Here is a 14,371-nt window from a genome sequence, read left to right as displayed (position 1 = left end):
ATTTGTAAGGATACTTTTTCGTTGTTCTCTGCTCATTCTTATGCGTGTGGGACATTATACCATTTCGTTTTACTTTTCCATCCAGCCAAGTTGGGACCTATCGCTTCAATACAGGCAGTTTCTTGTGAACAATTTGTCCGTGTCTCCGCAGTCTGAGCGTCGCATGTTGATGGTGTTTGGTGGCAGAATATTTGCAATTGTCTTGGAAAATATAGGGTATATATACATCTGAAACTCGTTCAATCGCAATAGCTTGCGCCGTGTGTGTCCTTTCCATAACTCCATAATGCAAGAAAAAGCAAACCAGGAAAAGGGCTCTAGAACTCCATCTCGTCTTCATCGTCCTGGGTGGCATCATATCCCCCATTGGCCATCTCCTCCGCCATCTGCTCCCGCCGTGCTTGCTCTTTCGACGCACCGATCTTCCTAGACATGGTGTCAGTTGTTTCCTGTCTCCCCAAAACCAAGTAGGGTGACCGCCGTACCTAAGCCCATCTACGACCCCCGTCACGAATCCTCTCGACTCACCAATTTCCATCGCCCCAACACCCGTGAGAGCCACTCCGCCTCCACCGGTGGCAGCAGCATCCAAGACGTCCACTCCCGAGCGTATCTTCGCCATACGCACCTCCCGTAGCTCCTTCAGCAACCGCCGTATCTGGTCCGGATCCACCAGATCGTCACTTGCCGCGTCGAGAAGCATATTGCCTACCTCCAACCAATGGTACGGTAATGATGGAGGCTCGCCGGTCTGTGCATTGTCCTGTGCGATGTTCTGCGGCAAGAATGGCGGCGAAGGGAAGTATCGCTGGCCATCCGGCGTATGACGCGCCCTGGCTATCGGTCTCTGTCCACGGTTGCGGTCGCGGACGCTCGGCTGCCCGGGCAGCGGGGGAGGCGGGGAAAATGCATTCTCGTATTCGTGATGTTGCGTTTCGATCTCGAGGATCAGGGAGAGGGGCTCAGGGTGAAGCCATGCGGGCGGGAGGATGTTTGCGCGGCGCTGGCGTTTGAGGAGGAGGGCTAGCCACAGTGGGAGGGATGCGCGGCGGGGAGGCAGGAGTGGTTCGACTTGTCCCTGTTTGGAGGTATGATTGTTAATTCAAGAATTCAGCCATGCTTGCCGAATTGATGCTGCTGTCTGGTTTATGATTGTACCGAGTCCCTGTCGCGCAATGCCGCGACGAGGATCTCCCCGCACACACGACATATCCGGGAAGATAGCAATTTCGACGGCGCATAGCAGCAAAGCAGTCGGTTCGCGACTTACACCTAGCAATTCGAGGCCCTCCAATCGTTGACGAGGGAGAATCGTCACCATCTCCATCTCCGCTAGAAAGGCAATCTCCGGGGGCGTGATGCCCCGCGGAAGAGGGAAGGCCATTGAGCGTCAGGTTTTGGGATCCAGGGAGAATTTGGACTGAGGACTATTGATGGGCAAGGTCTCTCTGAGAGCGAATTATCGCATCGAGTCTCTTTGGAATTAGGGAAATGTAATTATCCAGTGATGCATACGCTTTGGCTCTTTCATCGTCCGTTTTCGGAAATTGTCAAAGTGATGTTTGAACCGTTTGCAACTGAATTATTTACTGGAGCTTGGATAGCTTAAGCTCCATCCACGGAGATCAATTACTTCGCTTTCTCTCCTTCATTCGCTTCATACTAGTGACATTAATTCGCTTGTCTCATATGAGGTATAGACAACATGAGTGCCGTGCGGCCTGTATCAGGCATCTCTCTAGCTGCTCGATATGCGATTCCTTTTGTGCTCCTGCTGATCCCGCTATGGATGGCCAAGGTGAACACCGTCGTTCCAGATCCGTACCTGGACGAGGTTTTCCATGTCCCTCAGGCGCAGGCGTACTGGGATCATAAGTGGTTCCATTGGGACCCTAAAATCACGACTCCGCCAGGACTTTACGTCTGGTCTTACGTCCTTTGTGCTGCTGCGCTAGCACTCCGTGGCTCTCCGAAGGAGCTCAACGCTGAAGCCCTCCGTGCTACCAATGTTGCAGCTGCAGCGGTCTTTCTTCCCTGGCGGCTGCAGACTCTTTTGGATGCATTGCGTAAGGAGCGCAATACGCGCCCTTCTGGAGCTTGGCTGAGCCATACGGTGCTGAATATTTGCCTTTTCCCGCCACTGTTCTTCTTCTCCGGGCTCTATTACACGGATATTGTCTCCCTCCTTGTGGTCATTGAAGCCTATAATTGGGATATCAAACGTTCCAAGGGATCCGGATCACTTCTCAAGACGGCAGTTTTTGTTGCGATTGGATTGGCCGCTCTTGTTCTCCGGCAAACGAACATCTTCTGGGTGGCCATCTTTCTTGGGGGGCTGCAGGTGGTTCGGAGACTTCGTCAGTCCTCGAAGGCCAGCCAGGCCTCAAGCCCGCTTCAAATCATCCAGAGCGGTTTCAACAACGAACTGTACGACCCGCTTGTGTCAGAGGCTTCCTTCTTTGGTGAGTGTCTTTCCTGGCCACCTGGATGACGCGTACTCACTGAGTTGAAATTCAGACTATGTCAAGACATCAATCTCGCTTGCTTCAGTTGGCCTGAGGAACCTCGTCCCGATAATGGTCTCAGCGGTTCCCTATCTCGTCATCCTTGCAGCCTTTGGTGGATTTGTGCTCTGGAACAATGGAGTTGTCCTTGGTAAGTCTTGTAGGCCAGGCTTTGTGGATGTGTAACTGATGATGTGCTAGGACATAAAGAGTTTCACACGGCAGGTCTGCATCTCTCGCAGATGCTCTACATCTGGCCTTATTTCATGTTCTTCTCTTGGCCCATCCTGATTTTCCCAGTCATCAATCTGGTGCTTCCAAACTCTGTGATACCGGCATTCTTTGACTATGGATTTACCAAAAAGCAAAAGGGGCTCCCCAGAATATCGACGGCCCTGGTCATTCTTCCCATCATGCTGGCCGTCGTCCATTTCAACACCATCGTCCATCCATTCACTCTTGCCGATAACCGTCATTATATCTTCTACGTCTTTCGTATTCTGCGCTCGCATCCAGCTATCAAATATGCTGCTGTTCCTGCTGCCTACTTCGTTGATGGCTGGGCTGTGATTTCTGCATTTGGATTCTCCACCACCAAGCCACAGCCTCAATTTGTGCCGATCACGAAGCCAAACGAACAGGCTGCTGCTCAGAAAGGGCAGTTGAAGGAGGCTGCCCGCAAGAAAGAGAAGTCTGAACGCAAGTCCAAGTCGAAAAAAGCCAGCCAAGTGACGACCTCGCCGCCCGCCCAAGAACAATTTTCTCCCGAGGTTCTTGCTCGAATCCAGGAGCACCTCGCTCAGCGTCAGAAGCAACAGCAGGAAGCCCCACGAGCGAGCTTTGTGCTCGTCTGGCTTGCAGCCACGGCACTATCGCTTGTTACCGCGCCGCTCGTTGAGCCACGCTATTTCATCATTCCCTGGGTAATGTGGCGGCTTCATCTACCCCCACAGCCCGTGCCTCTTGTGTACCGCCAACAACGGCCTCGTGATGAGCGGGAGGCCCTGCACGCCGATCTGGCAACTAATTTCTCCTTGTTCATCGAGACGTACTGGTTCTTGGCGATCAACGCTGCCACCGGCTATATCTTTTTGTACAAGGGTTTTGAATGGCCACAAGAGCCGGGGAAAGTTCAGAGGTTTATGTGGTGAATCCCAACTGCTTTCTTTTCATATCAATCTCAATTGTGTTAGTACCGGTCATTTGTATAGTTATAGATGGTCTTGTATATAGACTCGAACAGAAGGGTCGTTGTAATATAGAATAGAACATCAAAAGATTTTCCCATGAAATCGAATCTCCTCGTGAGTGGCCTTGAATAGTTTATGTATCGGACTGGGACTGCGATTGCGGCGATATGACATTTAGTGTCAACTGCAGCGGAATATGTTGATTCAGTTACCAGAAGTGGTTGTCCCATTCCGTTCCAGCCCTTACATCCGTTCTTTTCATCAACTACACATTTGCACACTACATCTGCACCAGAGTTCTTAATCTATCTCCACCGTTGATGGTAAGTCGACGAATCAGCTTGTCATCTTGTGTCCAGAACATTTTGCATGCCGTACAGCCATCCTCACCCATCACACTCCGCGCACATCAGCTTTGGCTTCGAACTAGGAAGTCAACCAGACACTTTTTATCTATCACCTACTACGCAATGGAACAAGAAGCCCGCCCGTCCAAGAGGGTCAAATTATCAGGTATTGATCAGCCAGAGCCCACTGAAGCGACTCCGACGGCCGTAGCAAATGGCTTGGCGTCGTTGCACAGATCCATCACTCCTCCTCCATCATCACGACCTCGTAGGGAATCATCTGTGCCTCAACAGTCCATTCAATCTGCAGAGTTGACTGGTCATCGACCGCAGTTGATTCCATCTCCCATCCAGCTCACTCATATCCGGGACCTTTCTGCTGCCTCAGGCAACAATGTCGATACAGTTCGGTTGAAAGATATCCTTGGGGACCCCATGATCCGAGAATGCTGGCAGTTCAATTTCTTATTTGATGTGGACTTTCTGATGAGTCAGTTCGACGAGGACGTAAGACGTCTGGTGCAGGTCAAGGTTGTGCATGGGTCGTGGAAAAAGGACGCCCCGAATCGGATTCGGATTGAGGTATGCTTCTCCTTCATTCATCCTGCAAGAGCACTAGCCTACGTGACGAAGACGTTTACAAAATCAGGAAGCATGTCCTCGATATCCTAACGTTGAGGCGATAACTGCCTACATGCCCGAACCATTTGGGACACATCATTCGAAGATGATGATCCTCCTTCGTCATGACGATCTTGCACAGTATGCGATATACCTATGGAGTCACTTGATTTTAGATTGCTGACTGAGCAGGGTTGTCATTCATACGGCTAATATGATACCCGGCGACTGGGCAAATATGTGCCAGGCCGTCTGGCGGTCTCCTCTTCTCGCGCTGCGAAAGAGCGAAAGGGAACCAGAGGGCCCTGGCGCCATCGGCAGCGGGGCGAGATTCAAGCGGGATCTTCTCGCCTATCTGAACGAATACGGCGTCAAGAAAACAGGACCGCTGGTCAGACAACTCGAGCGCTTTGACTTTAGTGCAGTTCGCGCCGCTTTGATCGCAAGCGTCCCTTCCAAGCAGAGGCTCAGCTCTCTGGATTCGCGAAAGAAGACGCTCTGGGGATGGCCAGCTTTGAAAGAAGCTACTCGCCAGATACCTCTCACGCCGAAGGGGAAAAGCCAAACTGTGCAATCCCATATTGTCACCCAGGTAGGACCGGCCTCGTCTCTATACGATCAAGCTCTGACAACCAGTAGATCTCATCCATAGCTTCCCTCGGACAGACAGACAAATGGCTCAAAGACGTCTTCTTCGCTTCACTTTCACCCACGTCCTCCATGGAGAGTATCCCGCAACCGAAATTCTCCATCATTTTCCCTACCCCCGACGAGATCCGCCGATCTCTAAACGGCTATGGATCCGGCGGATCGATCCACATGAAATTGCAAAGCGCCACACAGCAGAAACAACTTCAATATATGCGGCCATATCTGCGCCACTGGGCGGGAGACAGTGACAGTAGTAGCTCGACAAGTACCCCTCAACGGGAAGCAGGCCGCCGCCGCGCGGCACCACATATCAAAACGTACATTCGCTTCTCGGACGCAGAGAAGATGGACACGATCGACTGGGCGATGGTGACGTCCGCCAACCTGTCTACTCAGGCGTGGGGAGCGGCCGTCAACAACGCGGGGGAAGTAAGGATCAGCAGCTGGGAGATTGGAGTGATGGTCTGGCCGCAGCTTTTTGTTCGAGAGGATAATACCACCGAGCGACACCAGCAAGCGGTTATGGTCCCGTGCTTCAAACGCGACATTCCGCTGCAGCTCCCGGATGAGACGCCAGGATGCGATGTCCTTGTCGGGCTCCGGATGCCATACGATCTCCCCCTGACCCCATACAAGGCGAACGAAGTCCCATGGTGCGCTACAGCTGCCCACACCGAACCAGACTGGCTGGGACAGACCTGGGAGGGGTGACTCTACGTCTATAGCCTACAGTGTATACCATAGAAGCAACAACCAAGCTCATATCATCGCGTAACTGGATTCATTCTTATACTCCATACGTAGCGTATATCCTCCCAAGTATCATCCCCCACACCCACAACCACACCGTGCAATTTACGCACGGGTGCCGTACTTGTTAATCAAATCATTCACCTGCTTGATATACAGCGCCTGAGCCTTCTGCGCACTGACGTGGCTAATCTCCTTCCAGGCATTATACTTGAACTTGGCCTGTCGTATCATTAGCCTACCCGCACCTTCTTCCACCGCAGTAAAAGAAGCGAACATACCTCCATCTGATAAAACGACGGCTCAGCAGGCTTCTCGCCCCTCGCCTGCTTGAAGTACTTGTACAGCTAGGAACCATCAGCACCCTCTCACTCTGTTATACCAGGGGGTGCAGGAAAGGACATACCCCCAACTTCTCCTCCGGCCCGGGCTCCTTCTCGAGCATCTTAACCAGTTCTGTGGCAAACTCGAAACCAGCCTTCAGGACGGCATCGTTCCCGGCGGCGGTTGCGTCGTCGCCGCCGGCGAGGACGGCGTCGAGGGCAGCCTGCAGAGCGGCCTTGTCGATGGAGGCGGCGGACGACTGCAGGGCGGGGGTGAATTTCTCCTTGGAGGCGGCGGCGTCGAAGGCAGTGAAGAAGTCGGTGAGGGAGGCCATTTTGTTTCTTTCTGTTTGTTTGTGTGGAATAGATAGGGTGTTATGTTGTGGGTGCTTGGATTAGGGGAAGTGGTGAGGGGTGAAAATAGCGGAGGTGGGATGGATGGTGGGGTTGATTAGTAGAATCCGTTGGGGCAGCAGGGAGTAAATAAACAGACTCTTACAGACTCAAGACTGTGCTACGTCAGAACTCGGCAACTTCTATGTGGTTTGACAAGCCTAGACTAGTATTTATTAGGTGATGCATGTGAATATGTCAGTTGATATGTTAAGCATACACAATGTAGACATGCGCATTATGCCAAGTCGTCTCATCACATGGAAAAGGGACCATGAGAACAGTAATCCAAACATTATGCCAAAATTCACAAATCATCCATGCACTGTGCAGAATGCGTGCCATCCAAGACGCCATTTGATGCAGAAGAGAAAAGAAAGAAGAAAGGAAAAGAGCGGGGTATTCCGCTGGCAACTCATAGAATACATCGGAAGAAGAGAAAACCAAGAAAGCCACACCAATATCCATATTTACCAGTCCACAGCCCAGCCGTTCTTGTTGAGGAACTCCTCGCACGCAGCTTTCAGGGCATAGTTGGGCCGGAGATCGTTGACGGTCATGGGCACCCGGGTGATGGGGTCCACGCCGGACTGTTCGACGTATTTGATGATTCCGATGCGATCGAAGCTGGTGCCGCTGGGTGTGATAACGGGATCATGCATGATCTCAAAAGTAATCCCGTCAACCAGGTAATCGGGCACAACCTGTAGCCCAATCATTAGATACCATCCCCCATAAGGAACATTCTCCCACGAGGACTGCCACTTACCCTCTCCTGGATATCCCCATTGGACGCAATGCGGAACGCGTCCCGGACATTTTGAATATTCTTCTCCGCATCCGCACGGAGCGCCTTCTGATCCTCCACAAACCCCGTCTGCCCGATCTCGCCCTTGTCCAGTTTCGCCTGCAGCTCCGCAAGCTCCCTGTTGAGATCGGCCTCAATCAACGACTCCACCGTCGCCAGGGTAGCATTCATCTCCCGCAGCCGGGCAGTCTCCTTCGCAGCCCAGATCTGCTGCTTGGCCCGCAGGACCGTCTTGGACAGATTCTCCGTCTGCGCGCTCTTGGCCGCCAGACTTGCTCGGTAGGCATCAATGGCCACCTCGTACGCCTCCTGCGGGCGCCCCAGGCCCAGGAGCGCCTGCGCGAGGTACCAGCAGCTCTTGAGGCTCTGGGGGTTCTTGGGGCCGTACAGCTCAATCGCCGTGCGCGCATCGTGTTCCACGCCTGCCCATTTCTCCAGTCTTATCCGGGTGAGGGCACGGTTCGTGAAAAAGGTGGGTTCGCGCGGGTTCTTCTGGATACTACCAATTCACCTAAGTCAGATCTGCTCGGCCGTGACATGGGCACCGGGGATAATCACGCTTGAGAGTAGAGCTCCTCCGCACCATTGTAGTCGCCTTCCTTGAAGAGCTGGTTGCCCTTCTCTTTCAGTTCGAAGGACATGCCGGGTGATCGGATAGTCGTTGATAGATCACAAATTGATGAGGCGACAGAGTCTATGACTCGGTGAACTGTGATCAGTCAACGCACGTAGACGGACACCGACCACGGTGGGGCCGCTCTTCAGACTTCTGTATCGACTATCGAGGCTGCTCCACAGGCACACGCACGTTGGTCCCGGAGATTTAGAGTAACCGAAAAAAAAGGCCGAGCGGATGCAATCGATGAATCAATAGACTGTGAACAATGAGTTGATTTGCATAGTCCGGGGTAACCCGTGGTGAAGTCTATTTAGGCGGATCCAGGTCCATGAAAGTCCAGGAGTGATGCCTCACGCTGGAGACGAGGAGCAGGCTGCCGTTATCCATTTCTTATAATAATGAATGCTGGACTTGATGTCTGGTTGTCAGTCATTGTGCAAATGCATCGAAGCCGATGGATCCCCGCGGAATCGTCGAGCGGAGCGGCTGACTCAGCTGGTATAACGTATTCGGTAAGCGAGTCGGCCACGTAAGCGAGTCGGCCACCCCCATCAAGAATCACCACCCCTTTGAAACCAAGGCTATTCAGCCATCCATATCACCACGAAAAATGCCCAAATCATCAAAATCCTTGGTGGAATGAGAGGGGAGGATCTCCTTAGCAGTTAAGGCTATTCAGAATGGCCAAATCAAATCAGTTCGTGAAGCTGCTCGTGTCTTTGAAGTTCCCCGGTCAACACTTCAAGATCGTTTGAATGGAATCAAATTTCGCAAGGAAACCCGCGCCAATTCCCATAAGTTGACTCCTATAGAGGAAGAATCACTTATTAAATGGATTCTCTCATTAGATCAACGTGGTGCACCGCCAAGGCACTTCCAGGTCCGTGAAATGGCTACAATATTGATCCAACAACGTGGTCAAGATACAACTTCCTCAGTGGGAGAGAAATGGGTATATAACTTCATTTCCCGCCATGATTCCTTGAAAAGTCGGTTTAGTCGTCAAATCAATTATAAACGGGCGAAATGCGAGGATCCTGAAGTTCTTCAAGCCTGGTTCAAACGCGTGCAAGCCGCTATATTAACTTATGGTATCGCCAATGAAGATATCTATAATTTTGATGAAACCGGCTTTGCTATGGGCCTGGTGGCTACCGCGAAGGTAATCACACGATCATCCTGTGAAGGAAGGCCCTTTCTTATACAACCGGGAAATCGAGAATGGATAACTTCAATTGAGTGTATCAACGCCTCCGGATGGGCATTACCAGCATACTTAGTGTTGAAAGCAAAGACTCATATTCAGGCCTGGTATGAAGGTAATACTCCAGCTTCATGGAGAATTGCTATATCATCAAATGGATGGACAACACGAGAAATTGGTGAACACTGGCTCAAAGAACACTTTATTCCTTATATTAAGGACCGAAGAACTGGCCAATATAGCCTCTTAGTTCTTGATGGGCATGACTCTCATTTAACACCTCAATTTGATGATATATGTCGTCAAAATGATATTATTCCTATTTGCATGCCTGCAAATTCCTCACATCTCTGTCAACCTTTGGATGTGGCCTGTTTCTCACCATTGAAACGAGCTTACAGTAACCTCATTGAACGGCTTGTACGAACAGGATATCACCATATTGATAAGGTTGACTTTCTTGACGTCTACCCAGAAGCCCACGCCCAAGCCTTCAAGAAGATGAATATACAGAGTGCTTTTAGAGCCTCAGGATTAGTCCCTTTTAATCCTAACCAGGTTCTGGATAGCCTCATCTTTTACAAGGAAGACAGCCGTCCCAGCAGTCAAGGCACTACATCTACGATTACCAAAACACCGATAAATTTGAATCAATTCAAAAAGCATGAGTCGGTGATCTCTCAATTACTTCAAACAAACCCTCCTACCTCACCAATACAGACAGCAATATCTTACATCTGTAAAGGTGCAGAGATAGCCTTGAACCGTGCTATTCTTCTTGAACATGAAAACCTTCAACTTCACCAGGCCATTGAGAGACGAAAGAATAAGCAGAAGCGTAACCAACACCAAATGAATGGTTTGAATGGCTTCACAATCCAGGAAGCACTTGAGGCATTCAACCATGTTCAGGCCTTAGAGGAAGCAGCTGGTGATACAGGGCCTGGAGATGATCAACCACGCCGTCGGGCACCACCTCGGTGCAGTATGTGTGGTGTTTTAGGACATATACGTACAAGATGTCCTAATCGAGTAGCTGCCTGAATTCAGCGCGTTTTAATGGTTAGATTAACGTGGAATAACTTCCTTTTTTGTATGTAAATCAGAATTCTAGGATATGCCTTGACCGGGTGGCCGACTCGCTTACATGGCCGACTCGCTTACCGATTACGTTACTGAAGCATCAGATTGAATTGCTTACTCCTGTGGACCTACAAGAGTATGTACGAAAAATAATTCCCCAAAAATTAATTCACATCTATCCTGTAAATATCTTTTATCAACAGGGAAAAGATAGCTCGATGGACATCTGACGGGATGTCGGCCTGCCAATTCATCCCAACCAGTCGTGGTATCATTGATTCGCTGGATAACATCAAAAAAATCATGTGTGTATACACGTATAAATCGGTCCAACGGACGGTTCATATATGCGAAGAAGGATATGGCTGTCCGTCACCAATTGACGGCTGCAAGAGCCAATCCTCAAATTGAACGGTCTACTGAGCAGCAGCAAATTCCCGCTCGTAGTCGGTGATGGCCTGGACCTTGGCGGCAGAGGCGCTCTTGGGGTCGAAGCGATAGGTGAGCCATTCGTTGGCGAGCTTCTTGGCCAGCTCGATGCCGATGACGCGCTGGCCGAAGCAGAGGACCTGCGCGTCGTTGCTGAGGATGGAGCGTTCCACGGAGAAGGAGTCGTGAGCGGTCACGGCGCGGATGCCGGGAACCTTATTGGCGGCGATGGCGACACCCAGACCGGTGCCGCAGATGAAGAGACCGCGGTCTGCGTTGCCCTCCTTGATGAGTTTGGCGCCGGCGACGGCAGGGTGAGGATAGGCAGTCTTGTCGGAGGTGGAGTTGACGCCGACGTCGGTGATGGACTCGACCAGGGGGTTCTTCTCCAGGGCGGCCTTGATGATCTCCTTGTAGGGCTGGCCGGCCTCGTCACAGGCCATGACAATGCGGAGGGGCTTCAGATCGGTAGACATGATGACGAAGTAGAAGCCAGATGGAGAAGAAAAGTGGAATGGGTGTGGATAGAGAGATGAGGGACGCGGATGTACGGCGTAGGCTCGATGAAAAGAATCCACTTGAACGATTACAAAAGGGGATTCAGACACCTTTTATATCTTTGTCCTGTGAGCTTTTGCTGGTCTTGTACACCTCCATTCTCGGCTGCACAGTATTGAGGGGGGTTGCAGTGGAGACTGTCCCGTGCATTGGGTGGGTGCTGAACTTAGTCGGGTCGAGTCTCTTGGACGATTGAGTCGTGTCTGCACGACATCTGCGGCCATTGTCTTTTCTGATAGACGGTCTCATAGGATGATGGAGGATGGAAAAACCCCACAACCCGAATCAGACGCATTGGTAGAGATGCCATGGACCGTGGTGGAGGGATGAAACGCTTGCGATGCCCCGCAGTGGCGTCACATCCGGTAGGACGCATTACTTCGGATATCGATGCATTATTGTCAGTGTTATTATCCACTACAATAAAAAGGCAGTTCATTCGATGTCGAGTGTGTCTCGGATGTTTAGGATGAATCCTGCAACGTCCACAGCGGATAGTTGTATAGCACATGAGTTTGTGCCGTCCTGCAGTATGACGCCAGCCCAGAAACACTGCGTTCAACACAGCTGATCTTCATTATCTTGACTCTGAGAGGTAAGTATATCAGGATGCCGAGTGGACCTTGTTTGAGGGGAGGAGCCAGTGACAGACAGTTTGGCCCTGGCTAGAAAGTGTCGTCTACTGTACTCGGACACAGTAGACTTTGGTGCTGAGTTGGCTTGGACAGTACGACGGTTTAGTATGCTTGTCCTGCATCATGCACAATACTCCTGTCCATCTGTTCTCGTACAATTTTTGGGAAGCAATTCTTCCATGCCCCCGTGTTATCTTAAAATCGGAAACCGACTCTTTGGGATCTAGGTGATGAAACCATGGCTTAGAGTATTGAACAGTGAGTCCGTTGTACCCCGGAATACCTATTCTGGGGTTCCATATAAACCCTTCTGGAGTGAACTAGTGGTGAGACTAGTATTAGGGACCCACATACATAGATGCCATGCCAGAAACAGATGTATCATTTCCATTATCAAAAAGTTGATTTACTGCTGCCCCTATAACATAAGAGTTCTCAGGTACTTTATGATTGACAGCGGAGGACAGTACACTGCGCAATAGCATCCATGTCGAAAAAGGGCATGATGGACACAGACTATACTGTGTAATATCGAAAAGGACAGTCTCGGCTGCATGAACTTCTACTCGATGCTTCACTCCCCACTTTCATAGTATTTTAACTCGATAGATTCGGCTTGCTGCTCTTGGCCAAGCGCGTATTATCCATTCATCAGTTACTTAACATCCAATAATGAAGAGGCCCAAGCGGCTCCTCGGGATGGCTTCACCCTAATAATATAGGTGCATATTCCAGGATCCATATCCATCTCATTCCGTTTCTTTCCATTATTGTCCAGCTATCCAGGGGAGGAATTTTGAAGCCTAAGTCTAATACATGGACGTATCAAGGAGGTGTACCGAGGCTGTAGCTTACTCTTGACTCCAAGGATATCCCAAACAAGCCTCCCGTACAGCCACAGCATCGAGACATCGGAGTTGCGCCGATTTGGAGCAGAGAAGCATCCCATGACTAGCAGATATTGGCAAAGACAAGCCTAGACTCAATGACATGTTTTAGGGATAGGGATATTCAGATTAGATCGTCTGTTTTTCCTCGTCGGCCAATCAAGCACAATTCCTGTGATGAGGTGTCAGTCGTGAAACATACCATAGATGCCAATCAATCAGTGACATCACCCGATGAGACACTGGATAATTGCTCCTCATTAACAATCTATCCCTAGAGGTATGTCAAACAGCCAAGAGTGACAGGAATGTCATGTCACTCCTCAGAATCCTTACTCACCTCATTGGCAGCCAAATTGTACCTATCCTAGAGCTTATCCGAGGTGTATCCGAGCTCTCATCCTGCCTTAGCTACTCCGTACCAGTCGATAAATCAACAGCTGAAGACCACAATCAACAGAGCACAATACTCAAGCCGAACGATCAATATACCAGAGACAACACGATGGCCACCACAAAGACACCCTTCCCTCCCCTCCCCAAAACCCTCCTCATCATCTCCCTCAAAATGTACTTCACCCCCGACCGCACCCTCTCCTACCTACGCGACCTCCTAAGCCCAACGAACAAAATCGTCCTCCCCCAAAACCGCTCCAGGCTCCTCCTAGCCCTCATCCCCGATTTTCTAACGATCTACCCCTGCGCCCAAATCATCAAAGACTGGGCCGCCGGCTTCCACCTCCCCTCCGACTTCAACCCTGAACCACCTTTCCTTCTCGGCGCCCAGGACTGCTTCTGGGAGGCCGCAGGCGCCTACACAGGCGAGGTCTCCCCCGCCTCGCTGCGTTCGCTGGGGGTCCGGCTAGTCGAGCTCGGCCACGCTGAGCGCCGCGCTCTCTTTGGCGAGACGGACGACCAGGTAGCCCGCAAGGCGGCTGCTGCTGTTGACCAGGGCCTGATCCCCCTTGTTTGCATCGGGGAGGTTACCGCGCCGGGGGCGATCGCGTCAGAGGCGGTGGGGCTGGCGGTGCGTGAGTGTGCGGGGCAGATGCGCGCGGTGCTGGATGCGATCCCCTCCGCGGCGCCGGTTATCTTTGCGTATGAGCCTGTTTGGGCGATTGGGAAGGCGAAGCCTGCTGGGGTGGACCATGTTGCGGCTGTAGTGGAGGGGATACGGGCGGTGATTGGGGAGCGGGTGGGGGAGGTGAGGGTGTTGTATGGGGGGAGCGCGGGGCCGGGGTTGTGGGGGGCTGGAGGGCTGGGCAAGGCCGTTGATGGGATGTTTCTGGGGAGGTTTGCGCATGAGATTGATGGTGTCAAAAAGGTGGTCCAGGAGGTGGAGGAGACGTTGTCAGAGCAATAGTGGACT

General features: G+C 51.3%; 7 protein-coding genes across 7 annotated transcripts, besides 3 other annotated features; 3 read left to right on the top strand and 4 right to left on the bottom strand.

The window, feature by feature from the left end:
• Positions 1–317: 317 nt before the first annotated feature.
• Positions 318–1,384, bottom strand: psf2 (DNA replication protein PSF2; the record flags this gene model as incomplete). The annotated part of the gene is made up of 3 exons (XM_001260579.1): positions 318–426; positions 486–1,078; positions 1,271–1,384. 3 exons carry the CDS (start codon positions 1,382–1,384, stop codon positions 318–320), a joined length of 816 nt encoding a protein of 271 aa, XP_001260580.1.
• Positions 1,385–1,705: 321 nt separating this feature from the next.
• Positions 1,706–3,655, top strand: alg10 (dolichyl-P-Glc:Glc(2)Man(9)GlcNAc(2)-PP-dolichol alpha-1,2- glucosyltransferase; the record flags this gene model as incomplete). Its single annotated transcript, XM_001260578.1, has 3 exons — positions 1,706–2,462; positions 2,518–2,655; positions 2,706–3,655. The coding sequence occupies 3 exons, from the start codon at positions 1,706–1,708 to the stop codon at positions 3,653–3,655; spliced, it is 1,845 nt and encodes a 614-aa protein (XP_001260579.1).
• Positions 3,656–4,164: 509 nt separating this feature from the next.
• Positions 4,165–6,024, top strand: NFIA_086360 (tyrosyl-DNA phosphodiesterase 1; the record flags this gene model as incomplete). The annotated part of the gene is made up of 4 exons (XM_001260577.1): positions 4,165–4,623; positions 4,691–4,803; positions 4,855–5,254; positions 5,302–6,024. The coding sequence occupies 4 exons, from the start codon at positions 4,165–4,167 to the stop codon at positions 6,022–6,024; spliced, it is 1,695 nt and encodes a 564-aa protein (XP_001260578.1).
• A 144-nt stretch (positions 6,025–6,168) lies between these two features.
• On the bottom strand, positions 6,169–6,721 carry NFIA_086350 (Acyl CoA binding protein family; the record flags this gene model as incomplete). Its single annotated transcript, XM_001260576.1, has 3 exons — positions 6,169–6,285; positions 6,345–6,410; positions 6,470–6,721. The coding sequence occupies 3 exons, from the start codon at positions 6,719–6,721 to the stop codon at positions 6,169–6,171; spliced, it is 435 nt and encodes a 144-aa protein (XP_001260577.1).
• A 528-nt stretch (positions 6,722–7,249) lies between these two features.
• On the bottom strand, positions 7,250–8,228 carry NFIA_086340 (putative U-box domain protein; the record flags this gene model as incomplete). Its single annotated transcript, XM_001260575.1, has 3 exons — positions 7,250–7,483; positions 7,549–8,086; positions 8,146–8,228. 3 exons carry the CDS (start codon positions 8,226–8,228, stop codon positions 7,250–7,252), a joined length of 855 nt encoding a protein of 284 aa, XP_001260576.1.
• A 491-nt stretch (positions 8,229–8,719) lies between these two features.
• Positions 8,720–8,752: a microsatellite.
• Positions 8,753–8,849: 97 nt separating this feature from the next.
• Positions 8,850–10,334: a mobile genetic element.
• A 208-nt stretch (positions 10,335–10,542) lies between these two features.
• Positions 10,543–10,574: a microsatellite.
• Positions 10,575–10,909: 335 nt separating this feature from the next.
• On the bottom strand, positions 10,910–11,398 carry NFIA_086330 (RpiB/LacA/LacB family sugar-phosphate isomerase; the record flags this gene model as incomplete). Its single annotated transcript, XM_001260574.1, has 1 exon — positions 10,910–11,398. One exon carries the CDS (start codon positions 11,396–11,398, stop codon positions 10,910–10,912), a length of 489 nt encoding a protein of 162 aa, XP_001260575.1.
• Positions 11,399–13,507: 2,109 nt separating this feature from the next.
• Positions 13,508–14,365, top strand: NFIA_086320 (triose-phosphate isomerase; the record flags this gene model as incomplete). The annotated part of the gene is made up of 1 exon (XM_001260573.1): positions 13,508–14,365. The coding sequence occupies one exon, from the start codon at positions 13,508–13,510 to the stop codon at positions 14,363–14,365; it is 858 nt and encodes a 285-aa protein (XP_001260574.1).
• Positions 14,366–14,371: the final 6 nt, after the last annotated feature.

The sequence above is a fragment of the Aspergillus fischeri genome, genomic scaffold (genome assembly GCF_000149645.3).
Source record: "Aspergillus fischeri NRRL 181 1099437636264 genomic scaffold, whole genome shotgun sequence".
Taxonomy (NCBI): Eukaryota; Fungi; Ascomycota; class Eurotiomycetes; order Eurotiales; family Aspergillaceae; genus Aspergillus; species Aspergillus fischeri.
Note: the sequence above shows the minus strand (reverse complement) of the source record. Positions and strands in the feature narration are given on the sequence as shown.